General features: G+C 42.7%; 1 protein-coding gene across 5 annotated transcripts in view; it reads right to left on the bottom strand.

The window, feature by feature from the left end:
* Positions 1–27,018, bottom strand: part of CCDC91 (coiled-coil domain containing 91) — a 519,220-nt gene that overhangs the window by 181,641 nt on the left and 310,561 nt on the right. Inside the window, exon 13 of one of the 5 annotated variants that reach the window (XM_075901346.1) lies at positions 11,159–13,972. The exons of the other annotated variants lie outside the window; for them this stretch is intronic. Within the exon in view, the coding sequence (XP_075757461.1) occupies positions 13,808–13,972 (165 nt within the window). The 3' untranslated portion in view covers positions 11,159–13,807. Of the gene's footprint in view, positions 1–11,158; positions 13,973–27,018 lie in introns of those variants that run through there. 5 annotated transcript variants of the gene reach the window in all.

Genomic DNA, 27,018 nt, shown 5'->3' with positions numbered 1-27,018 from the left:
TGAGCATCTCCTATCTAACTATACTAGGTACTTAGATAGCCACGAACAAGAGCTCCTTATACTGTGTAATGCATTTATCCTCACAGAATTCTTAAGAGATAGCATTCCATTATACAGATGGAGAACTGAGGTTTAGGAAGGCTACGTGACTTACTCAAGGTCAAAAAAGGATGTCTCTGGAGCATCCTTCCTACAAAGTACTGAGTTCCCTTAAGTATTAAGGCAGTTAATGGGAAGTGAGTGTGCTCAGCACCCTATTCTAAATTAGCTGCAAAACTTCTTAATGCTCTGTTTATTAGCGTCAATTTTATAACTAGGGCTATAGAGCAATTTAAAAATAATCATGATTAATTGCACTGTTAAACAACAGAATACCATTTATTTAAATATTTTGAATGTTTCCCACATTTTCAAATGTACTGATTTTAATTAAAATACAGAATGCAAAATATACAGTGCTAATTTTTTTTTGCACTGTAAGAAAACAAAATAAATAGTATACTTCAAATCACCTAATACAAAAACTGTACTATTATCTATCATGTACTACAATCTATCATGAACAATGAACTTACAAATGTAGAATTACGTACAAAAATAACTGCATTCAAAAATCATAGACTCATAGAATCATAGAACCATTGAGCTGGAAGAGACCTTAGAAGGTCATCAAATCCAGCCCCCTGCCATAGGCAGGACCAATCCCAACTAAATCAACCCAGCCAGGGCTTTGTCAAGCCGAGACTTAAACACCTCTAGGGATGGAGACTCCACTACTTCTCTAGGTAACCCATTCCAGTGCTTCACCAACCTCCTAGTGAAATAGTTTTTCCTAATATCCAACCTGGACCTCTCCCACCACAACTTGAGACCACTGTTCCTTGTTCTGGCATCCGTCACTACTGAGAACAGCCTTTCTCCATCCTCTTATATTGTTTATAAAATAAAACAATATAAAACTTTAGAGACTATACTCTATTCAGTCTTGGTACAGCCAATTGTTCAGACAAACAAGTTTGTTTACATTTGCAAAAGACAATCCTGACGGCATCTGTTTATGTTACCTGAAAGTGAGAACAGGCCTTCCCATGGCACACTTGTTGCTGGTACCTAAAGGTTTTTATATGCCAAATATGCTAAACATTTGTATGCTCCTTCATACTTTGGCCACCATTCCAGGGGACATGCTTCCATACTGATGAAGATCATTAAAAGAATAATGCTTTAATTAAATTTGTAAATGAACTTCTTGGAGCAGAACTGTACGTCTCTCACTCTGTTTTATCAACATTCTGCCATATATTTCATATTATAGCACTCTCTTGACCCAGCATATGTTTAAGAACACTTTTACTGCAGACTTGACAAAACACAAAGAGGGTACTAATGTGAGCTATAGTACTTGACCACAGGTTTAAGAATTGAAGTGCATTCCAAAATTGCATGTTGATCATGCTTTCAAAAATCTTAAAATAACAATACTCCAACATGGAAACTACAGAACCTGAACCACCAAAAAAGAAAATCAAACTTTTGCTGGTGGTATCTGGCTCATATGATGAAAATGACATGCTTTGGTCCACTTTGTTCTATATCATTAAGTGAAATTAGTCATCAGCATGGACACATGTCCTTTGGAAAGGTGGTTGAAGCATGAAGGGACATATGAAACTTTAGCATGTTTGCCATGTATATATCAAGTGACTCAAGATATAACAGTGTCATGTGAATGCCTGTTCTCACTTTCAGGTGACACTATAAACAAGAAGCAGGCAGCATTATGTCCTGCAAATGTAAACAAACTTCTTTTTCTACGTGATTGGCTGAACAAGAAGTAGGACTGAGTAGACTTAATTAAAAAAAAACTCTTAATAATAAAAACACTTGTAAGCTGCACTTTCATGACAGATTATGGTAATTGTATGAGGTGAATTGAAAATATTATTTGTTTTATCATTTTAAAGTACAACTATTTGCAATAAAAATAATAATATAAAGTAAGCACTGTGCACTTTGTCTCAATATATTTGAAAATGTAGAAAAAACATCCAAAAATATTTAGTACATCTCAATCAGTATTATAGTGTGATTAAAATTGTGATTAGTCATGATTAATTTTTTAATCGTGATTAATTTTTTGAGTTAGTTTCAATTAACAGCCCTATTTACAATTAAAATATGGTCAGGCCAGGATAATGCATTCACAGTACTGCATCTACATTTTCCTTTAATATATTTAAAGAAATTACATTAGCAAATGAAATGGAGAAATAGAGTAATCTGACTTCCAGTGAGTCATACTCACACAGATGTGCTATAGTAATTCTATTGGCATCAAAATGACATCATTATATTTAAATAATAGGAGTCACTATGCCTCACTGAAAAGCAAACTACAAAGATAGATTTATAATGATTTATTTTATTATTGTGTACATGAGAATTATCAGGAAATACAGCAAGCTAAAGTTACTTTCTATGTATATTATTATTGCTTCCAGTGGAGCTGTATACTAAATAAGGGAACCATGAAATATAATCCAGGATTTGGCAATCACAATGTAAATCATATCACCATTACACAATCCTTCTACCCTTTGCATTAATTACTTGGTCTTGAAGTGGTTTACAAATATTACCTAAACAAAAAATCACATTAACCCTCCAATGCAGATAAGGTATTCATTGTGCTCACAGTTCACCTGTCTTGGAGATAAAACGTGGTGGGTCTTTAACAATTTCACGACAAATTGAATCATCATTTTAGGTTAAGATGAGCAGTGAGGAAAAATGTATCCAACTGAAACTGTGCAGATGATTTTAGGTGGCATAGTTCAGTTACCTAAGTCAGAATACAGCCATGAAACTGGCATTAACACTCTGCTTTCACAAAAAGTGTCAGGGTATCTTCGCTTGACTACATTATTGTAGAAATATAGGGGTGGAAGGGCCCTTGGGAAGTCATTTGGGTCAGTCATTAGGCATATCTAATGTGTCCCTGATAGTGACTGTCTAACTTGTACTTAAAACTCTCCCATGACCACCATTCCATAACTGCCTTTGGAAGCCTATTGCAGTGTCCTTATACTGAACATTTTCCTTAATATCTAACCTAAATCTACCATGCTACAGATTCAGCTTGTTACTTCTTATCTTACCTTGACTGGACATACAAAACAGCTTATCATTGTCCTCTTAGAACAGCACTTACATTTGTAAACTTAAAAGGTACCCCTTCAGTTTTCTTCTGTCAATACTAAATATGCCCAGAATTTTCAAACATTCCTCACAAGGCAGGTTTTCCTAAAATTTTTATCATATGATGCCTCTACTCAGGACTCTTTCTAATTTGTCTACATCTTTCTTAATTATGGTGCCCAAAATAGAACACGGTATTCCATCAGAGGACTTACCAGTGCCAACTGCCATGTAGATGTTATGTGCAAAGGAGAAAAAAAAAAGCTATGCCAACAGCAAAGTGACCCCGAACAATATATTGGGGGCATTGGTTCTATATTGACCTAACTTAGAGGAAAGAATGCCTAAATCAACACAAGTTGCACCTCTAAAAACTGTCATTCTCTAGTCCACCAATATCTGTGGTCCAGCAGGACCAAATGCTTCTGGATCAGAAAGGAGGTGGGATGGCCAGAGTGCAGGGCCAGGGTCAGAGCCCACAGCAGCGTGGGTCCGAAGTTCACAGCAGGGCAGAGCCAGGACCCTTGGCAGCACAAAACAATGCGGGGCTGGGTCCAGAGCTCTTGGCAGCCCATGGCAGCAGGGCCAGAACCGGAGCTCAGAGGAGCGTGGGAGCAGGGCCCAGCAGAGGTGGTAGTGAGCCAGCAGCACTGATCAGGCTTCGGGTTTGGGGGTTGGTGGCAGGGGACCGCCCCTGATTTAGCAAATTCTCTCATTTGGGACTGGTCAGGTTTCAAGGGTACCAGACCAGGGAGGTCCAATATCTAGCATTACTTTGACAATTAGGTGTTTCCTATAGGATGCTTAGCTTCTAAGCGCTGAAAGGATTATAATACAGGATAGTATATTTGCAGACCCGGGATTGCATGAGACTCTAGAAAATGCCTAAACCATCTCTTTACATATTAGATTTCTTCCAAAGATAGAAATGGATTGGGTTCACATTGGGTGGCTGACTCAGTTAAAAAATCAAAAATCTCAGTGCTGCAGTGAATCTATGGTCAGCCAGCCTCTGTAAAGGGGGAATTATGTGTGTACTAAACAAGATGTCCAAGCCCTAAAAAGTGGATAACAATGAAAGAAATTCTATTAATCTATGACATTTGTATTTTTGAGATCATTTTGAGCTTTGGATTCCTCTCTCAACACTGGTGAGACTGTAGCCACAAATAAAGTTGCACCATTTTGATTGTAATATTTACTCTTTATTAAAAAAGCAATATTGGGAGTGTTTCATGCTGAAGTGAAACAAAGTTCAGTGCAGCTGTGGGGGAAGAAGTCTATAAAGCTGCAGCTGCAACAATGTCATCAAAGAAAAGACCTCCTAGTTTTAAAACATAAACAGATAGAGTGCCTGTGGCTCTCAGCAGGTCATCACTCATGACACCACAGGAGAGGTTTCCAGAGCAGGAGGAAAGATCCATAAGAAAAAAATAATAATCTACAGGCTTTAGACTCTAAGGACTCTAATCAATTCCAAATTGCTTCTGCGGATGCCAGCCAGCAGAGACTCCTGAACTACGCAACTATAGCATATTCCCAGCAAAAGCTTTCCCTTGATATTACTTGACTGATCAAACCTGCAGTTTTCCAGGAATCAGCTTAGACTCAAAGGAATAACACTGGGTAACATTAATCTTCCAATGAAAGGAAGTTTCTTTACCTAGATGCAGTATAATGTTTGAAGCAGCTTTTCATAGCAAAACAAAAAAAGTCCAGTTAATGAAAAATTACCCTGGGAATTTATAGTGCTCTGTCCAGGTAGTTTAGCTCAGAAATTAAATAATGTAAAAATGTAATGATTCATAATATCAAAAACACTCAGGCAATAAGCTAAGTGCTTAAGTGGAAAGAAACCAACTAGTTTTTGAAAAGTCGAGTACAAAATGTAAATAAGCAGTAGAAATCGTGAAAAGGATATAAAGATTTTTTAAAATGTTCAGTTTTTGCTTTTTTAAAAGATATCCATTTGTTTGCGAGTCCCTAACGATAAGAGATGGAACAACTCAAATTGCTAGGTATCTTCCTTTTATCATAACTTAACACAAAAAAAGGATTTGGTTTTACCAGGACAATGGGATGTGCCTGGAATCAGATTGTTTCTCATCAAAAGGAAAAGGAGGGGTAGGATAGCAGGGACACTTACGCTTTTGAATGACCATAGGGGGGCAGCCGCATCTGTAAGAGTGGCTGGCTGGGGGCAAGGCTCTGCACGTAGCCAGCCATGGGTAAGTGGTCCCTCTGGCCCAAAGCCAGAGCCAAAACCAATCCCTCCCCCCCTCCCAGCCCTCAGCTCCAGAAACTGGAGGGAGTGGGGGAGAGGGAGCTGCACTGGTCAGCGGTCCTGCCGGCATAGTGCCTCTGGGCACCAGATGCCAGTTGGGCGGTGCAGTCTCAGCCATCCCAGGAAGCAGCTACTGGATGGAGCTGGGCAGCTCAGCCTCTGCTGCTCCAGCCCTCCAGACACTAGCCATCTGCTGGCGTTGGGACTGCCTCGAGTCCCCCAACATCTCCGAACCCATGGCCTGATTCCTACATTCCTGCCATGAACCCCCTCCAAATTCCCTAATCTCCTGTCCTGATTTCTATACTTCCCACCCCCCGTCCTGAGCGGCCCCCCCAAACACTTCCCAATCCTCTTTCATCACTCCTGCACGCCTGACCCCCTGCCAAACACCTGCACCCTTCACACTTTGTTCTGAGCTCCTCCATACCTCCCAAAGCCCCGCCTGGACTCCTTAACCTCCCCACAATCTCTTCCCCTGTCCTGAGCTCTGCACACTTCCCAACCTTCTGCCTTGACACCTCCATCCTCCATCCCTTGCCCTTAGCCCCCACACAGACCCAAGCAATGTGAGATAAATCCTCTAAATTATGTACATTTTTGTCTTAATAGGGAAGACACAGCTTTCACATCTTTTGGAAAGCTCATGCTTTCTGCTGAAGAAGAAATTATACAATTGTGGAGACATACAACAAACAACTTAAAAGAAAAAGACCATCTGTTACTAAGTTACATGTAATGAATCTGAGCCCCAGATATACTGGAGTAGAGCTTGATGCACCTGTGTGTGAGTGGGGGGGAGGAAGAGATCGGGAGTCACATGTAGCTTTAAGTTGGTCTCTAGTTAAGTCTGACACATACCCTCCCTGCCTCCAATCATTCCTTATGCCCATGGTAGAGCAGGTGAAATCACATGGAGGATTGCAATTTGCTAAGGGAATCCTCAGCTGCAATTCAGCTCAACTTTTAAATCCCCTCTGTTCCACTGGATGGTGCAAAGAGAACTTACAAAGAGGCCCTATGACTCTTTCGAGCCCTAAGACTGAAAATAGTGAAAAGGATATAAAGATTTTTAAAAATGTTCAGTTTCATCATCTGTTTAATACTATTATTGATGCAGGTAAACACATTTTCTTCTTTAAAAGATACCCATCTGTTTGTGAGTTCCTATGACTGAAAATGAGGGAAAACTACAGAAGGTTTATGCAAAAGCCATTCATGTATGTTAATCATATTAGACTCATTACATTTTGTAATGATTTATACAGCAATGTGGATTATATCGCATTAGATAAAACATATTACAACTACTGTCATACTTGCCAATATATCTAATTTTATGTACTCAAAATAAAGCCTGACTGAAGGAATGTCAATGATTTAGTTTAAATTATATACATTACTGGAATACATTACCTGCAAGTGAACAAAACAGACACAGAGATTTAAAGTGGAAGCTTCCAACTTTACTAATGTTTATTTTAATAGCAGAGAGGAGCATTAATTTTCTAGACTGTGCCCCCAATTCCAGGCATTTAAATTGAGTCTAGTACAGTAAATGGCCTCATGCCATATAACCAATAACGAGGGCTGGCTTTTTTCAGCTTAACCTGAAGAATTCAGCTCTCCTTTTAATACTCTTGTCTTCATTCTGCAAGGGGGAATGAGGGTACTCATGAAGGGTTCCTCAATTTGCAAAGACTCACAGTCTCTACCACCTGACATCTCTTACTCATCTATGCCTCTGGGAGCTGCAGTGAATAACAGCCAAAAGTTGCAAAAAAAAATTCGAATTCCTCTTATTAAAATAAACTTTAGATGTTTAGCTACTCCTTTGTTAACCTAAAAAATGGGCTTTCAGGATAATATGAAGGGAAACCCAAACTCTAATCAATGCTGAATTGAGGGAAAAATCCTTTCTGATACACACCCTGCCCCCCCTTCCCCCAATAAACTGGTCAGATCCACAACATATAAGAAACATAGTTAAAAGTATATCACAGTCACAAGGTAGGTGGGGAAACAACCACAAAATAATTGCCACTATTTGTCCATCATCTACTATATATTCAAGAGAGTTTGTGCATCAGTCTGTCTGTACGTGAATATGTTTGTTTAAGAACTCCTCCTAAACGGCAAGAGCTAGGAACACCAAATTTGGTATGAAGCTTCCTCTTAACATAACTTAAAGGAAGGTCAGGGTTTGATTGAGCCAGGATGATGGGATGTGCATGGAATGCAATTGTTTCTCATCAAATGGAAAGAGAGGGCTGTGATACCAGGGACAGTTATACTCTTAAATGACCACATAGGGGTAGCAAGCAAGCAAGCATAGCCCCAACAAGGTTTTTGTATGTTGCCATTTCTAATATCTGATTTGTGTCCATTGATTCTTTTACGTAGGGACTGTCCAGTTTGGCCGATGTATATAGCAGTGGGGCATTGTTGGCACATGATGGCATATATTATGTTAGTAGATGTGCAGGAGAATGAACCAGTGACAGTATGGCTGATCTAACTACAAAAGCAGCTTCTCCTCTCTTGGAATTCACACCTCCATATCAGCTACTAGAAGTGGGCCTCATCCTCCTTGACTGGATCCACCTCGTCATCTCCAGCCTGATTCTGGCCTGCATATTTATACCTGCCTCTGGAAATTTCCACTACATGCATCTGACGAAGTGAGTCTTTGCCCACGAAAGCTTATGCTCCAACACTTCAGATAGTCTATAAGGTGCCAAAGGACTCCTCGCCACTTTTGCAGATTCAGACTAACACAGCTACCCCTCTGATAATTCTGAAGGTTGTAATTTATACTGCCACCCTACCCATTTTGATTGGTTCTGTAGTCTTAACAGAAAAAACACACTTTCAATCAGAGTTCATCCTGAACAATGAGTGCGAAATCAGTCTAATTCTTTGTAGACTAACATATACAAAAGAATAAATTAAATAGCTTTTACTTGTTGTAAGGGCAGTCTTTCATAGTCTTGTAACTTTATTCTATGGCAATTGTAATACTTATGTGCATGCACACACCCACCTAAGTTCTTTCATAAAATTTTATTTAAGTTACTCAAGTCGGTATGATTTTCTACATTAGGTAACATAAAAACAATTAGGAGCCCGGTGGCTCTTTAAAGACTAAGACTTTTATTAGATATAGAAATGTAGCCGTGTTAGTCTGGGGTAGCTGAAGCAAAATACCATCTTGTTAGTCTTTAAAGTGCTACATTGTCCTGCACTTTTATTAGGGTACGGGTGCATAAGCGTTCATGTGCTACAACTCACATTGGCAGATGCAGAAGAGAAATAAAACAGGTATAAAGAATGGCAACATCTTTTAGCTGGTGGAGAAGCACCCCAACCTCCCTGGGCACAAAGCCCTGGACCCACAAGCTGCCTTTAATTATTCTTATGATGTTTTATAATAAACAAAAGCAAAGTGTACAAAATTAATATATTTTCCTGTCCATAGGTGTACTTTGACTTCTGAATGGAGGGACAGCTCCAGTGAGGACAACAGGCCCACATAGTGCATGGTGGGGGTACAAATTAAATGCTTGCCCGAGTCTTGCAGTTTGGGAGGAAACACCGCCCCTCCTCCAAACTACTACCATCTTTCTGCCCCCCTTCCTTTCTTATTATTTAAAAAATAAAGATCCAGTAATGTCATTTGGAGATGTATGTTACTGTACAGAATTGGGATAGATAATGAAATGAAAGAGAAATCCACAAAGAGATGCTGAAATATGTCTCCACTTAGCAGGATGTAGCAATTGTAATTCTGTACTCTCCCAATATTATGAGAGTGATATATTTCAATTTAATATTTGAAAAATCAAAAGTTTTATGGACTAGACATGGAAAATCTTAAGCTCGTTTCCTAGGAATGGAAAATCTTAGGCTCAGTTCTGTATTATTAGGATCCTACCAAATTAATGGCCATTAAAAATGCATGACAGATCATGAAAGTTGGTCTCCCCTTGTGGAATGTGGTTGTTTGTATGCTTTTACCATGTACCATACAGATTTCAAGAGGGAGACAAGCATTTCTCAAATTGAGGGTCCTAACCCAAGAAGGAGTTGCAAGGGGACACAAGATTTTTTTAGGGAGTAGCAGTAAAATTATTTTAGGGAATAGAAGTATTACCACTCTTACTTCTGCACGGCAATAAGAACTGCTGACTGAGAGCCCCGCTCTGCAGGAAGCAGCACAGAAATAAGGATGGCAATATCATACCATACCATCTTTACCTCTGCACTGTTGCTGATGTCCAGCAGCTGCCACTGTCCGTTGCTCAGCTCTGCAGGCAGCGCTGCCAGCAGCAGTGCAGAAACAAGGATAGCTGTTCCACAACTCCACTACTCCTTTGTGAGTCAGAGCCCTTACAATTATATATAAAATTTCAGATTTAAACAGATGAAATAGTGAAATTTATGATTTAAAAAAAATCCTATGTGAAATTGACAAAAATGGCCTGTGAATTTGGTGGGACCAATGTATCAGACATGCATACAGAGTACACTGCTTCAGCATGCCTTGATCAATGGGGAGAAAACACGGAGAGCCAGGTGCACCAACTCATTTTACACTACAACGTTACATAAATCCCCTACTTAATCCTTTGGGTTTATATTGCTCTTTGAGCTGGGTAAAGGAGCAGTGTGAAAATGCTCTGAAAGCCTCAATGTAAATGTTTCTTTAATCCTAATAAAGCCACAAAACAGGCCCAGCTGAATGAGCAGGAAACTGAGCTACAGAACTTTAAATGACCCGGTTACCACTGTCGCTCTTGGCACTAACCTGCTGGTCAGAAGTTCACCATGAACATGGCCTTGGTGATGTAGCATAGACCAGTTTCAGCTCACAATTACTGTGCCCTTTTCACTCATGTGTACATATTGGCTAATAGCATTTTTTGTATAGCACCAAGTTTCATATGGTTACTTCAAAGCTGAATGATCAAAACACTGTTAATATGAAAATAATAGATGCAAGAGAGTGGTCTCAAATGCATCTTATTGGTAGAGACAGATTACATATATCCTTGTGAAAAGTGTTTTCCCCAATTGTGGCAGTGTATTTAGCCAAAAATGATACAGGTATATTGCTTTTCTTTTAAAGTCAGAAGATAGAAAAAAATAAGAAAAATACTCCAGTTGACACCACATTTGAAACTGGTCTATTAAAGTGTGTTGGTGGAAACATTTAGGGCTTGGACACTCATTAACGTGACTCCTGGGAAAATATAAACACTCTTTCTGAAATTAAATCTTGAGTTTGCCCACCACAGTCTTGTTTTCAGCTTTAGCTGTTGGCACTTGAGTCTGCAACTGAGGCCTTGGATCAAATGCCAAATGAAACATTTGGGAACAAGAATGGTAACGACACCCTGTTTTGTTCTAAGTCACAGTAAAACAAAGTAAAACAAAATTAAATACAAGAAAGCACTAATTTTAAGAGTTTTCCAAATGTTTAATCTTATTTTCTACACCTCTCCCACTTGTACTTGCCTTTAAATAAAATAGTACTGAACTCTTGAAATAAAATACTCACTTATGAACAATAAAGGGTTTCTAGCTTCAGATGAAACTGATGGTCAATGAATGATGCTGAAAAGTATGGAATATAGTTCACGGCACACTGAAATCACTTAATTTTCACAGCTGTTTCTGAAATACTATTTTTGCTTAAAGAATACAAACCCTATAATACTTATAATGTAATTTATGACGACTAGCTTTACAAGATTAATTCTGCATACAGTACAATGACAGGATCAATATCTACCATTAACTTAACCGATCCACATATGGATCAATAAATGAAAGTTACTCACTCATAACGATAGTTCTTTGAGATGGGCTGTGTATATTCATACTCATGGGACAGGAATAGTGTTTCTCTGACAGTGGAACATTTCATAGGAGCATCCACTGAAATGCTTGCATCCTCGTCTGTCCCCCTTCCTTCACTAATCCTGAGTGCTATACTTATAGGATAGGAGGAATCTATCTTAGGAAGCAGTGACCCTGGAAAGGACTTTGGAATTATGGCAGATAATAGCTGCACATGACTTCTCAGTGCAATGCTGTGGCAAAAAGGGCCAATGAAATCCTTGGATGCATAAACGGTCCAATGTTTAGGCCACGTTACACTACACGATTAGACCAACTTTATTAAGGTCGCTGTCTTACTGCCAGGTTTTATTAAATCAAGGTGTGGGTCCCCACTTTGCAAGAGAATTCAATGGTATTCAAAGTAGGTTGAAGAAGTGCGTCTCTGGTTGGGAGACTACCATCAACTTTGTGGGAAGCTATCCCACAGTGACTGTGCCCCTTTGCATTCTGGGTTAAGCTCCCAGTGGACACTGGCACCAAAACTGTGCAATGCGTGGTTCTGGGTACATGCTGTCATCATCAGCACTCATCTACTCACTCCACCTCTGCTTTATTGTCATGGCAAACATTCTTTTTGCACCCTTTCTTCACCTGCTATCTGTACAGATGCCATAGCAGCGCAAGCATGGATTCCACGGTGGAGCATGCTGTGCAGCAAAGCACTGTGATAATGATGGAAAGCATTGTGTACCTTATGTGGGAGTATATCCAAAACTTATCAAGGGCTTGTCAGACCAAGCCATGAACATGGGAGGCCATGAACATGCTCTATTGACACACAGTGGAATGCCAATTCTGCTGCCATCGGACAAGCACAGACTGGTAGGACCACATTGTAATGCAGGTATGGGATGATCAGCAGTGGCTCCAAAACTTCCATATGCACAAGTCCACTTTCATGGAACTTTGCAAATTGCTTCCCCCTTCCCCAAAGTGCAAGAAAACCAGAATGAAAATGGCTATTAGCCTGGATGGGTAGGAATGATGTCCGTAGCCTTTGTCAGGGGCTGGAAATGACAGGAGAGGGATCACTTGATTATTAACTGTTGTATACTCTCTCTGTGGAGCTTCTAGCATTGGCCATGGTTGGAAGACAGGATATCGGGCTAGATGGACTTGTGGTCTGACCCAGTATGGCCATTCTTATATTCTTATGTAATGAGACCCCCTGTGACAGTGGAGAAGCATGTGACAATTATGCTTTGGAAGCTTGCAATGTAAGAAAGTTACCAGTCAGTTGGAAATCAGTCTGGAGTGGGGAAATATACAGTGGGGGCTACCATGATCCAAGTAACCAAGGCAATCAATGCCCTCCTACTATGGAGGGTAGTGACTCTTGGAAATGTGGAGGACATAATGCAGGGCTTTGCTAAGATGGGGTTCCTCAACTGTGGTGCAGCAATAGATGGAATGCCAAAGAGTACATAAAATATAAAGGGCACTTCTTGATGGTACTGCACGGCGTAGTGGATCACAAGGGACATTTTATCAACATCAACATGGGATGGTCAGGAAAGGTGCATGAAATGCGCATCTTTAGGAACTCCTGTTCACAAAGCTGAAACATTGGGGGCACTGAATTGCCAATAGTGAACCTGGGAGATCCAACCTACTCATGAAGCCGTACAAAGGCAACAGGACCACAGCAAGGAGCTGTTCAACTACAGGCTGAGCAAGTGTCAAATGGTGGTAGAATGTATTTTTAGATGTTTAAAGGGAAGGTTCTAGTCTACTGACTAGTTAGATCTCAGTGAAAGCAACATTCCCATTGTAGTGGCAGTCTGCTGCATGCAACATATTTGTGAGAATAAGGGGGACGTTTATGTTGCAGGGTTGGGGGTTGAGGCAGAGCACCTCGCCACACATTATGGCAACCAGACACTAGGGCAATAAGGAGACCTCAGTGAGGGGCAGTGGTAATAAAAAAATACATTCAAAGGTGGCTTTATAAATAGCCAGATTTGAGAGTCATGCATGTTGCTCTTAACGAGGTGCCCCAACTTTCAGTGTGCTTGCCACTTCATCTTGTCATCCCCCTCCCAAACAAGCAATAAAGAGACCACGGTTTCAGAAATTATGTGTTTTTATTTAGGGAACACAAATAAAAAAGGAGTTCAGGGTAGGAGTGGGATGGGGAGAAACCAGTGGCATGGGCAGGAAAGCCTTTTGCTCCAGGATGCAACAAGGGAGGCCATGGGGGGGGAGGGGTGTTGAGGTTGCCCTTGGCTTCACTCACCACCTCCAGCATTCTTGGGTCCATGGAAGAAAAGTCTACCGACCCCAGCAAAGTAGGAATGGTGCTCTGCAGGGGCTGCAGGGAGGCCCTCTGCAGTAGCATGTCCTATGGTCCATCACATCCACCATGGATGATATTAGTCTCTCCTGGCTCATCTGTTCCTGAATGCTCTCCTGTCCTCACATTCAGTGCACATTTCCTCCAGCAGTATGTTCCTCCATTCTCTTAATTGCTCCGTGTCCATGCGAGTGGATTGGATCTGTTCCTTGAACATGGCCCTTGTCAGATGGTGAAGCCCCTGCTGTTCCCATTATAATGAAAAATGAAGGGTAGACTTTTCGGGAGATACACTGTGGAGTGTAAAATTCGATCTGTTAACATACAGTGAAGGTCACTTTAAAGACAATGTTCGGTGCAAGGTTTCAGTTATGCTTTTAAGTGGCTACTATTCAGCAGATACACAATAGAGTTCTTAGGGGAGCAGCTAGACTTGGTTTGTTGGCAGGCATGGTAAGGAACATGCTGGCGCACGTTGCTGCGGGTGGGAGAGAGATCGGAGTCCAGGTGGTCTGGCCAGGCAGGGCAGTGGTTCATGCGGCTGCCTTCTGTGTCTGGCAGAAGTGCTAGTTTTCCATCCCACAGGAACCTGAGGGCAGGGGTTCAGTCGTGCGGTGGCTCACCCAGATGCTCTCTGTGTCCGGCACACCTCGCATCCCATGAGTGCGCTATTTTCCCATCCTGCAGGAGTGTGTCAGCGGGAGGGCAGGAAGGAGGGAGGGAGGCCAGGGATTGAAGCCATGCTTCACTGGGGATGGGCAAATGGAGGTAAGCAGCAGAGGCAGCAGTTAATAGAATTCTTTCTATTAGTTTCACAAAGAAAAAACAGTTTCTTGCCATTTCAACCAGAAAGGACATTTTCTCAATGACTTGATTACCTGCATCCTGCTTCAAAGGCCTTTTAAGACTACACTTGAAAGAGAATCCTCTGAACTGTCATTCATGCTTAAATTCAACTTTACACCTAAGTTTGAATAAAGACTCTAATTATCTTACCCATTACAAAGATAGCTTCCCCAATTATCACCTCTAATATCATTAGCTCACAGACATTTACCCCCCCATCTCCCTTCTGTTCTGAAATTTGATTTGTCCTTTTCATATGTGTTCATTTTTTAAATTGTATCCTTTGGTATATATGGTTGTTACAATTTTCTTCCACTATTTGATCTGAAGAAGTGGGTCTGGCCCACGAAAGTTCATCACCTAATAAACCATCTTGTTAGTCTTTAAAGTGCTACATAGTCCTGTTTTTTGTTCCTTTATCCAAGTTGCCATGTGAGAAACCAGTTTTCTTTGAATCAGAGAGAGCGATAGGGAGCTAATGCTGACAATGTGGCCAGAAACCTGGGCATTTTGCTGCAATGCTTTGTGCTGCAGTGATGCCAGATCACTTACAGCTGGCTTAGAGTGGGAAGGTGTCCTACTGTGGAGGATGAAATAAAGCAGGCCTCCCAAGAAACCTTATGAGAAGGATCAAAGAATTCCTCTATGAGAGCTTCATGGAGATGTGCAGAGAGGAGTCCAGCTCCATCTCGAGAAGAGGTTAACAAGCTGTTCTAGGCCCCCTATGCTGAGTAGGCACAAAGAACATCACAGCTCACCACCTCACACTCATTTTCCTTAACCTGCCTTTACCAAAATAAAAATGTGAACTTAATAGAAGTGCCTTTCCTGGGATCAATGCCCAACTGTTGAAAGTTGTTCCTGGGAGGAGGGGATTGTCTCCAAAGTGATGCACTATTCTTGGCTCTCAGTGAAATCGGTTCCCTAGTAGCACCACTTATTGAGGCTGTTGGAGTGTCTTGGGAGAAGTACATGGTCTGGCTTCAGAGGGTGATCGGGTCCCTCTTAAGGATTGCATGCAACTGGGCGTAGAAGTGGAATGTTTGCAGCAACATACCAGACCATCTGTTTGCCTCCTTTGCCCCTGTAGCCAAGAACGCTAACTGTATATTGGGGTGCATTAATAGGATCACTGCCAGCAGATGTAGGGAATTTATTATTCCTCTTTATTTGGCATGGGTGAGGCCACATCTTGAGTACTCTGTCCAATTCAGGACTACGCCAGCAGAAGGCAACAGAAATGATTAGGGGGCTGAAGCACATGAATTATTAGGAGAGTCTGAGGGATTTGGACTAATTTGGTCTACTAAAGAGAAAAGTGAGAGGGGATTTGATATCAGCCTTCAGCAGCCCCTGAAAGGGGCTTCCAAAGAAGATGCAGGGAGACTGTTCTCATTGGTGACAGATGACAGAACAAGGAGCAATGGTCTCAAGTTGCAGTGTGGGAGGTCTAGGTTGGATATTAGGAAAAACTATTTCACTAGGAGGGTGGTGAAGCCCTGGAATTGATAACTTAGGGAGGTGGTTGAATCTCAGTCCCTAGAGGTTTTTAAGTCCTGGCTTTACAAAGCCCTGGCTGGGATGATTTAGTTGGGACTGGTCCTGCTTTTAACAGGTGGTTGGGACTTGATGACCTCCTGAGGTATCTTCCAACCCTATGATTCTATGATCTGGTGTAGACCTTGCACTTCGATGGGATATGGGAATCTCCAAGGCATTAAAGGCAGCTGGAGGGGAAAAGACCTATGGCAGGACTAGCAAGATGTGAATTGTAGGCTTATGGGCATAACCAACAGAGTAAAGTCCTCAGCTGAGGCAAGTTTAAGTGTAATGGAGGTCCTAATCATTACCACACAAAATGAAGGAATGTGAGGAGATAAAAGCACAAACATGAGCTAGAGTAAATAAAGAATACTAAGTTACAATGAAATAAAAATTTTAAAAAATACATGACGAAAGAGGCCTGGATAGCTAGAAGATAGATAGCAGGTTTAAAACAAAATAGGTAGATTTTAAACAAACAAAAGGAAGTTTTTCTTCATGTAGCACACACACAACCCGTGGAACTCCTTGCCAGAGGAGGTTGTGAAGACCAGGACTTTAACAGGGTTCAAGAAAGAATTAGATACATCCATGGAGGTTAGGTCCATCAATGGCTATAAGCCAGAATAGGTAGGTAGGAATGGTATTCCTAGCCTGTGTCAGAGGCTGGAAATGGGTGACAGGAAAAAGATTGCTTGAATATTCCCTGTTCAGTTCACTCTCTCTGGGGTATCTGTCATTAACCACTGTCTGAAGACAGGATACTGGGCTAGATGGACCTTTGTCTGAGCTAGTATGGCTGTTCTTATGTTCTTAAGATAAGCTAGCATGACTGCATCTAACCAGTTACAGGAGGCTGGGAAGGAACCAGAGCTATGGTACCTCTGGTTTGGAGCATGAGGATAGGTAGCGTCAGATGTAGGCTTTGCAACACTGCTAAAGAAAAATCTCCAGAAGCATGTGGAGCACCCAATTGACCAAAAACTTAAATAAGAATTTGCAAAGCTAATAAAGATACGGCCTCTTCCCGACTTAGGAACCGGTTACGGACCAAGCAATTGGTCATAACTCAGTTCGTTTGTAAGTCGGACCCCAGAGAGTTACACGCGACCATGCTGTTTGTAAGCATGGATCATGTTCGTAACTCGGGGTCCGCCATTTACAACAGCATCGGTCATAACTGTGAACAGTCGTAAGTCGACCGTTTGCCACTCGGGGACCGGCTGTACTTGTATAAAGAAAATAAGATAAAATTTGTAACACCAAACCCACCAACCTAAGAAAGCTACCTAAAGCACTGAGTCGTCAGAGTTGGTTTGTCTCGTGCCAAAATTGTGAAGAACTGACGCAGCTGATATACACCACACACTTTTATAGTCTTGCCCAGAACATTTGAGGTAGGAGAATGTGTGAGAGCACTCCAACAGGCACTGCTCTGAAACAATTCACCATCAGGAAATGGTGAAAAGACCACTCAAAGAACAAGATACTATAATATACTTATTCTGCTTATTTCTACGTACTCTATGAGTATGTCTATGTAGCAGTACTATTTCGGAAATAACTAACGTTATTCCAAAATAACAAAGAGTGTGTCTACACAGTGAGCCTGTTATTTCTAAATTACTTCAAAGTAACGGGCTTCTTACTACAATTCCTGTAACTCTCATTTCACAAGGAGTAAGGGAAGTCGAAGGAAGATTGTTTTTCCTTCGACTTCCTGCTGTGTAGACAGCACCAAAAGCCAAATTAAGCTATTTCGACTTAAGTTACACTATTGACACAGCTCAAGTTGCATAGCTTAATTCAACTTTTGCCCTGCTGTGTACACGTGCCCTATGTGACCGACAATTCATCTGGTCTATTTATTTTCTACTTTCAGGGGTAAACTTTAAAAGCACCACTGGAATATGTAATCGTAAGTTCTGTCAAATAACTAAAGGCCAAGTTGTAACCCAGCTCACATGGCCACGGAGAGGCCCTCCATTCCAATTTGGTGACTTCCTGGAACTTTGGTCTGGGTTGATGGGGCAAACAGATACTGCATGCCTGCTCCCTCAAGCAAACAGATGGGTAGAAGGCATCATTTCCAGAACCCTTCATGACACTGCAATGACTGGTTAGTATAGCTGATCATGTGTCTCAGCAAATTTTTACCCATCCTGGGGCAAAGAAGCAGTAGAGAAGGACTCATGTCTGTACTTCTCCACAAGCAGCACAGCTACAGGTCTTATACAGGGAAGACAGTAGATGCACAGTTTAGCTCTTAAAAAGCTGTTACAGGTTGCACCTCTATAAACTGAACTCTCTGGTTTGTAACATCCATGGTCCAGAAGGAACTCAGATGTTCCAGGATCAGGGAGTCCCGGCACACTGTGGAGCTTGGAGGGGCTGGGAACCTGGTGCGATGAGGGGAGAGGGGAAGTGATGCATGGCCCAGCTGGGCTGCAGGGGGCGGGGAAGCCACGCATGCCAGGAAGCGTGGTGCATGGCTCAGGGGGTTCAGTGTCTCAACTGGGCTGCCATGGGAGCCAATAAGCCTGGTGGGACTGCAGGGCAAAAGGTGGGGTCAGTAGGAGACGGGCAGAAATGATCTCCCCTGGTCCAGAAAAATGCCTCATCGGGACCAGTCAAGGTCCCAAGGGTGCCAGACCAGGGAGGTCCAACTTGTACTAACTTTCAGTAGCTCTTTGCTGACAAATTTGCTATTTAAACAAATATATCAGTCTTGCAAAACTGTATTTCTTGATTATACAGAGTAATTTTTTGAAAAATATCTTTAGGTTTTATCATGATCAATTATCAGTATTATATTAATGAGCAGGCAAGTGGGTTTTGTGCTTTTGTTGGTACATTTTTATAACAATTTTGCAATTACTAATTAAGTCAGATTAAACAGACCAGGAAGTTTATCAAGAAATCAAAATTAAACTACAAAATGTACAATCTAAATTTAAGAAAAAACACATCACTGATCAAGCCCTATATATTTGAAATCCATGGATATAAAATAAATAGTGCCATTGGAACTCAAGAAATAGATTTTATTTGATCGTTTTCACCACGTTTATGCTAAGATTTATCACAAAAGTGGATATATAATGGCCAGGAACAAATAAGTATAAAGAAAAGTAAGATATAATGATAATAGGCCATAAAATGTCTATCAGGTGTGATAAAGCTCCTAAGAAAACTTGGTGGGTCCTGCGCTTCCTGAAAGTTTTGCTTGCCTCAGAGGCTCATGGCAGCCCACAATGTTAGGCATGTCTATAGCTTTAGTTTGCTGAGCTCTTTTTATCATCAGCCAGTGTATGGTAAAAAGAAGAATAAACTCCACAATCCTTTTCCCCGAATAGAAATGTGGAGGTAGGTGTTGGGGGGAACCTGGGTCCACCCTCTACTCCGAGGTCCAGCCGAGGGCCCTGTAATAGCAGCTGCCTGTGTGAGTCCCCATCACCTGCTATAAGACAGCTCCAAGACCCCTGGGCTACTTTCCCACACCTTCCCCAGCACCTTCCTTCTCTCTAGTTCATCCTCCTAGTGTTCAGTTGTCTCCTTTCCTCCTGCTCTAAGTGGTACTTTCCTCCATCCTCTCAGCTACACACATGCCCCAACTGTAGGCAAAGCTTCTTTTATAGCCAGTCTGAACTGATTTTCTTAATTACCCCCAGGTGTGCTAATCAGCCTAGGTTGGCCTGACTGCAGGCCTGGTCAGTTAGCTCCAGGTGTTTCACTGCCCCAATTGCCTCTGATGGTTCTAAACCAGCTCCTCCCTGTAATTCTGGGAACAGAGATCTCCTCAGTCTAAGACTTACAGATCCTTCCCCTCCACTACCATTTCATAGTCTTCTGCTCGGACCCTGTCATACTGGATAAAAATAAACAATGCCAAGTACAGTAAAATAGTGGTAGAGATGTAGCCGTGTTAGTCTGGGGTAGCTGAAGCAAAATGCAGGACAATGTAGCACTTTAAAGACTAACAAGGTGGTTTATTAGATGATGAGCTTTCGTGGGCCAGACCCACTTCCTCAGATCAAATAATTTGTTATTTGATCTGAGGAAGTGGGTCTGGCCCACGAAAGCTCATCATCTAATAAACCACCTTGTTAGTCTTTAAAGTGCTACATTGTCCTGCATTTTGCTTCAAGTACAGTAAGTTATTTAATAGGCAGCCAATTTCCTGATTTCAGAACAGATGAACTGTAAATTTCCATGCAACTCAGGTTTGCAACAGGTGATCTTTATGTCAAATCTGATTTGGCTAGGGATCTAAAATCACTTAATCACAATGTACCAAAACTCTGGATAAGAAATCTGAAGGATCAAGTATGTGTAAGATAAATATGGTTCCATCCCAGCAATATTACCTATGTGGGAGAAATACTAAACATTAAAAAAACCTCTAGATTTCGTAATTTTTTTGGCAAATAAAAAGGGATTACAAAAAAGAAAAACCCAAAAACTTCTGACAGAGAATTTGAGTATCACTAAAACGAACAGTGAGGAAAAAAAGTAAGTATTGTAGGATCAACAAGCAAGTCCTATTAAGGTGACATTTGAATAGATTTTCTGATAATTACTTTGTTTTACAAGTATATTATAAAGCTATAAATACCAGAGGGAACAAAACTCCTTTAATATAGCTATAGCCAGACTTTTGCTTTCCTTTTGTTTTCCTTTCCTGAGCCATTTTTTCCTCCATAAATTTGATATAAGCCTAAATATACAAGGGTTTTGAAAGTAGAATATCCTTATGATGATGACAACATATTGTACACTAAGGAACTTCACAATACTCCTGCCAATATAAAAATTAAAGAACTGACAAATTTGCCTACTATAGTAACAAAAATAAGTGAAAACTTATCTAATTTCCTTCTAATTTGACCGACCTTTATGAGGGAATTACATTAAATTCCTCAGATAAAGTCAGCAATCAGATGGAATTTGCTGCCTCTTCTTAAGAGAATAAATACAATTTTAAAAGACTTTCCCTGAGTTAAGCTGCCTCACGAGCTGCATCATTAAGTTAAGCAAGAATTCTAGCACAAAAAGGCTTATTCCTCAAAGAGGAATAACTCTTGCACAAAAAGCCCTGTCTTCTGATGTTCTACTGTACCTTTTCTTGCACAAAAATGCGGTTGTACTGTGGATGCTCTGCAAGTTTTTGCACAAAACTAGCCTTTTTTGCACAAAAAAAGAAGTTACTCACCCTGTGAAGTAACGATTGTTCTTCGAGATGTGCCCCATCGGTGTTCCACTCTAGGTGTCGGGTCCCGTCCTGGCGCCGCAGCTCAGAAAATTCTCATAGCCATGTTCCACTGGCCCGCGCATGCATGGCTTCTCCAAAGCACCATTCGCGCCTTTGATCAGCAGCGCGCGGACCAGCAGCCGTCAGTTCCTCTCACCCGCTCATCTGAAAGAGAAAAGAAACAATTCCGGAGTGGGGAGGAAGGGCGGGTCGTGGAGCACCCACGGGGCACATGTCGAAGAACAATCATTACTTCACAGGGTGAGTAACTTCTTTTTCTTCTTCGAGTGGCCCCGTGGATGCTCCACTCTAGGTGACTCCGGAGCAGTACCCCAAAAAATTAGAGCGCTCTGGAATCAACATTTACGATCATGATTAAGTACTACTGTAACCACTGAGGAGTCCGAAGGAAAATGCTCAACTATAGCATAATGTTTCATAAAGGTGACATTAGAAGACAATGTGGCTGCCCTGCAAATGTCACGAAATGGAACTCCCCTTAAAAAGGCTGTAGTAGTAGAAACTGCTCTGGTGGAATGAACCTTTGGAGGACACGCTAGAGGTTTTCCTCGTATAGAGTGACACATAGATATGCATGAAACTATCAGTCACGAGATGCGCTGAGAGGTCAGTGGTTGCCCTTTTGAATGGTCTGTCAATGATACTATTACATGGTCCATTTTCCTAAAATCCCGCGTTCTGTCAATGTAAAATGCTAAGGTTCTCCTTACATCCAGCGCGTGTAGTGTCGTTTCTTGCATTGAGGTATGGGGTTTAGGAAAGAAGCATGGTAGAACCACCGGTTCATTAATGTGAAAATCAGAGGAGACCTTTGGAATAAATGCTGGGTGAGACCTCAATGTCACTGAATCTTTAAAAAAAACTGTTTAAGGAGATGAAGCCATAAAAGCTGCCATCTCACTTACTCTATGAGCTGAGGTAAGGGCTAGGAGAAATAAAAGTTTGACGGTAAGTATGTGTAATGGAATCATGGCCAGAGGCTCAAAGGGAGGACGAGTTAAAGTTTCCAATACTAGATCCAGATTCCATGAAGGTGGTGGTGGTGGAAGGGGAGGGGTCTCCGAAGTGCATTAAGGTTTGTGAGCCCCTTCAGGAACCTTTTTGTAGTGGGATGAGCGAAGAGGGAGAAGCACTTGTCCGTATGGTGAAAGGCATTAATCGCTGCCAAGTGCACTCGTAGGGAAGCTACTGCAAGCCCGCTGTTATGGAGCTGCAAAATGTAGTCCAATAGACGAGGTAAGGTTGTGGAGCGAGGATCTAGATTGTTGCCCGCACACCATGCCTGGAATCTGGACCACTTAGCTGTATATGTGGTTCATGTAGATTCTTTCCTATTATGTAATAACACCTGCTTGACCCGCTGGGAACAGAGTTGTTCAGAATCACTAAACCAGTGAGCATCCATGCCGTGAGGTGTAGAATCTCAGGTCTCGGATGACTCAGGGATCCGTTGTTCTGGGTCCAGAGACTCGGGAGAAGAGGTAGGGGATACGGCGCTCTTATCGACATCTGATGGAGCATTGAGAACCAAGGTTGACGAGCCCATGCCAGGGCTATAAGAATCACTCGAGCCCTCTCTATGTTGATTTTCTTGAGAATCTTGGGTATTAGAACCACTGGGGTAAAAACAAATGACAGCGACCTTTCCCAGTGGTGATGCCCTATTCCGCCTCTTGAACAATAGGCGGCACATTTCGAGTTGTTTTCTGTCGCAAACAAGTCTATTGTCGGAAACCCCCATCGAGCAAATATATGAGTCAAAATGTCCATGTGAATTTCCCACTTGTGGTCGTGAGGAAAATGACCGCTGAGTGAGTCCGCTATCAAGTTGTCGACACCTGGTAGGTAAGATGCTGTTGAAATGGTGTTGTTGTGGATACACCAATTCCATAAACGGGCGCTCTCCGGTCAGAGAGAACGAGATTGGGCACCTCCCTGCCTGTTGATATAAAACATGGTTGTCATGTTGTCCATCAGAATTCTAGTAGTTGTATTCTATATGTGGGACCAGAAATGCTTGCAAGCGTGTCGTACTGCCCATAGCTCAAACACATTGATATGCAACATCATTTCCTGCGTCGACCAGCAACCTTGGATCGTCAGGTTGTTCATGTGAGCTCCCCAACCCGTAAGGGAAGCATCTGTGGTTATTTGCCTTGTAGGTTGTGGGTGATGAAATGGGATGCCCGTGAGTAGATTGCTCGGGTTGGCCCACCACTGAAGGGACTCCCGTACATGTTGTGGTAACAGTACTGATCTGTATATACAGAAGCTGTGCTTCGCTGGAATGTAAATCATGGCCAACCAATGCTGAAGTGAACGAAAACATAACCTTGCATTCTGCACCACGATGGTGGAGGCAGCCATGTGGCCCATCAGTTGTAAACAGACACGCATGGGAATTGTTGGAGCATGTGTCTCAGTATGTACAAGGTCTTGGATCGCCGCAAAATGTTCCGTCGGTAGGTATGCCTGTGCCACGGTTGAGTTGAGCCGTGCACCTATAAAAATCAGATCTTGGGACGGAACCAGTGATGACTTTTTTACGTTTATGAGAAGGCCCAGAGAAGCAAACTCGTTGGATACTGTCCATACCATATGACATGTTTCCATATACGTTGTGCCCTTGAGGAGACAATCGTCTAAATAGGGGAATATTGTCACCCTCAATCTGTGTAAGTGGGCCACCATTACCGTGAAAACCCTGGGGGCACACGCTAGTCCGAACGGTAGAACCCTGTATTGAAAGTGTTCGTCCCCCAAGTGGAACCGAAGAAAACGTCTCTGAGCCACGTGAATAGCATCATGGAAGTAAGCATCCTGCAAGTCGAGGACTGTAAGCCAGTCTCCTTTGTTCAATGACAGAATGATAGTTAAGGTCACCATCTTGAATCGATGTTTTTGAAGGTGGCGATTTAACTTTCGAAGGTCTAAGATGGGCCTCCAACCTCCCGACTTATTGGTGTGAGAAAATTTCGGGAATAAAACCCTTTTCCCAAAAACTGTTTGGGAACTCTCTCTATTGCCCCGATCATGAGCAAGCTCTGAACTTCTTGTCTCAGCAGTTGTTCGTGAGAGGGGTCCCTGAAAAGGGATGGGTTAGGTGGCGTAGTAGGGGGAACGGAGAAAAAGGGAATGGAGAGGCTGGACTGTACCACCTCTAGTACCCATCTGTCTGTGATGATGTTGGACCAACGATGGTAATACGATTTCAGATGACAGTGAAAGAGATAAAGAGTGTCATTTTCCGCATTGACTATGGACAGCTTGCTTGCATCCTCGACAGAGAAGTCAAATCTTCTGTTTGGCCGAAGACTGATGGGCCAAATGGTTTTGTTCGGGCCGTTTTCGCTGAGGACGTTGTCTAGGATGTTGGTTCTCAAAGGTACGTGTTTGTTGTCTTGGAAAATTGAAATCGTATCTCCGCGGATAAGGGTAATAGCGCCTACATTTAAAGGAGGGTGTATACATCACCTGTGCACGTAGAGTGGTGCAAGAATCTTTGCCCGAATGAAGGACTTCATCGGTGTTTACTGTGAAAAGCTTAAGCTTATCAAAAGGCAGATCCTCAACCTTGCTTGGTAGCTCTCTTGCTGCTCCTGCAGACTAAAGCCATGACGATTTTCTCATTGGGATACCCGTAGCAGTGGCTCTCACAGCTGTGTCAGCCACTTCTATAGCAATCTGCAGTGCTACATATCCCACTTGTACTATTGCTTTTAGTAATGGTTTCTTATTGTCTGGGAGATAATGTAATAACTCCGCTACTTTCGAATAATTATCAAAATTGTGGTTTGATAAATAGGCCAAATAATTTGTGATGCGCAATAGAAGTGTGGCTGAAGAATAGACTTTCCTACCAAATAAATCACATTTTTTATTGTCCTTATCCAGAAGCGCACTTTTGTACTGCAGCACCTTCATCAACTAATGAATTAGGCTGGGGGTGACTGAATAGAAAATCCAACCCCTTTGCTGGTACAAAGTATTTTCTATTGGCCTTTTTACTCATAGGAGTAGCCGATGTTGGTGCCTGCCTTATATCATCCGCCACTTCCATGATGGCTTCATCAATCGGTAAGGTGATCCTTGCATGCTGCTGCAGATGGGGACTCTTTAGGAGGCGGTGCTTTCTAACCAGAACATCTGCCAGCTGTATTTCTTGTGTGCCTGCTACCCGTTTAAACAAATCTTGGAATTGCTTTAGGTCTTCTGATGGAGATATGTCACCTGGGAATATTGCTTCATCCGGTGAGGACGATGAACAGTCTGCCGGAGAAGTTTCTGGTTTAGGATCTTCCACATCAGACAGCTGTCCCTCTTCTGGCTCAGACTGATTCTGTTGGATAGTTGGACTCCTCGATGGGGGAGGTGAGTTTGACTGCTGTGGTTGTTGAGGTAAGTATTGCGCACTTGGTGACCAGCAGTTGCAGGAGCATCCCCTATGGGATGACGATGTATGATCATGGTGGGGACGATCATTGTATGATGTATAGTAGTGACCATAATAGCGCTCAGAACGCGATGGGGAGGAATGACGTGACGAGTGTGCACTACTGTGCTGGATGTAATAGATGCATCATGGAGAGTGTCTAGTGGACCCGTACCTGGATGACTGTCGGGGTGAACGAGATTGTGAGTGGGACCAATGTGCTTCCAAATATACTGTGTCTCTATAACTGCGTCGTCTGTATGTGACATGGACAGGAGAGACGCTATAATCACGGTATTGTGCACGCCTTGGCGGGTAGAGAGATGGTCCTAGGGAGAACACCGGGGAGGCAGGCCTCTCTCTTACATGAGTTTTTGACAGTGCTTTCCAAGGACTGAGGCACTGTCAGTTTCCATGGCAAGCGGGGAGCTCTGCACTGAGTGAAACAGAGCAGTGCCGGGGAGATCAGTTGCAGCCGTGCTGCTGCCGGTGCTGGCAGAACGCCTGGTGCCGGCGTTGCTAACACTGTTGATGGTGATGCGGCAGGACCCTACACTCGAGTCCGGTGCTGCTGAAGCTAGTGGCGCTGAAGCCGGTGCCGTCACGAGCGGTGCCTCTGAAGCCAGTGCCGCAACAGCCGGTGCCGGCTGGCTTGTCAGTTGCAGCACCGGCAGCATTGTTAATTGCAGCAGTAGTGCAGTGCTGTGAGTTGGTGCGGCTGGAGCCGGCGCCAACTTGCTTGTCAATTGCGGCACTGGAGCTGATGCCAGTGCCGAAGCAAGCGGAGCCCTCAGCCGTTGCGATTCCCTGGTGCCAGGGCCAGCAGTATGTTGGGACCCCGTGGGGGTGACTTTGAATGCTGCCGAGGTTTTTGAAGCTGCTGGGGGGAGAGAGCACATCGGGGACGGCTTCGTTCTCTTTGAAATAGCCAGTCCTGGAGAAGCCGCTCTCCTTTTATGATGGGAGGTTTTTGCGGTGGCTGAGGAAGGCATCGGGTCAGGCTACAGTGCCTATCCAAAAGTCATCATCCGGACCTTTATTTCCCGCTCCCTCTGGGCCCTCAATGTAAGCTTGCAACAGTGGGTGCACTTTTGAGGGACGCGTAACTCGCCCAGGCACCTAATGCAAGCATCATGGCTGTCAGGCGCTGGCATGGCTTCCCAGCAAACTGAACATTTTTTAAAACCGGGGGACCCTGGCATTCTGAGGAGCCGGTGAGGGCGGCTGAATGCCAAGCCTGCTTAATC

The sequence above is a fragment of the Pelodiscus sinensis genome, chromosome 1 (assembly GCF_049634645.1).
Source record: "Pelodiscus sinensis isolate JC-2024 chromosome 1, ASM4963464v1, whole genome shotgun sequence".
Taxonomy (NCBI): Eukaryota; Metazoa; Chordata; order Testudines; family Trionychidae; genus Pelodiscus; species Pelodiscus sinensis.
Note: the sequence above shows the minus strand (reverse complement) of the source record. Positions and strands in the feature narration are given on the sequence as shown.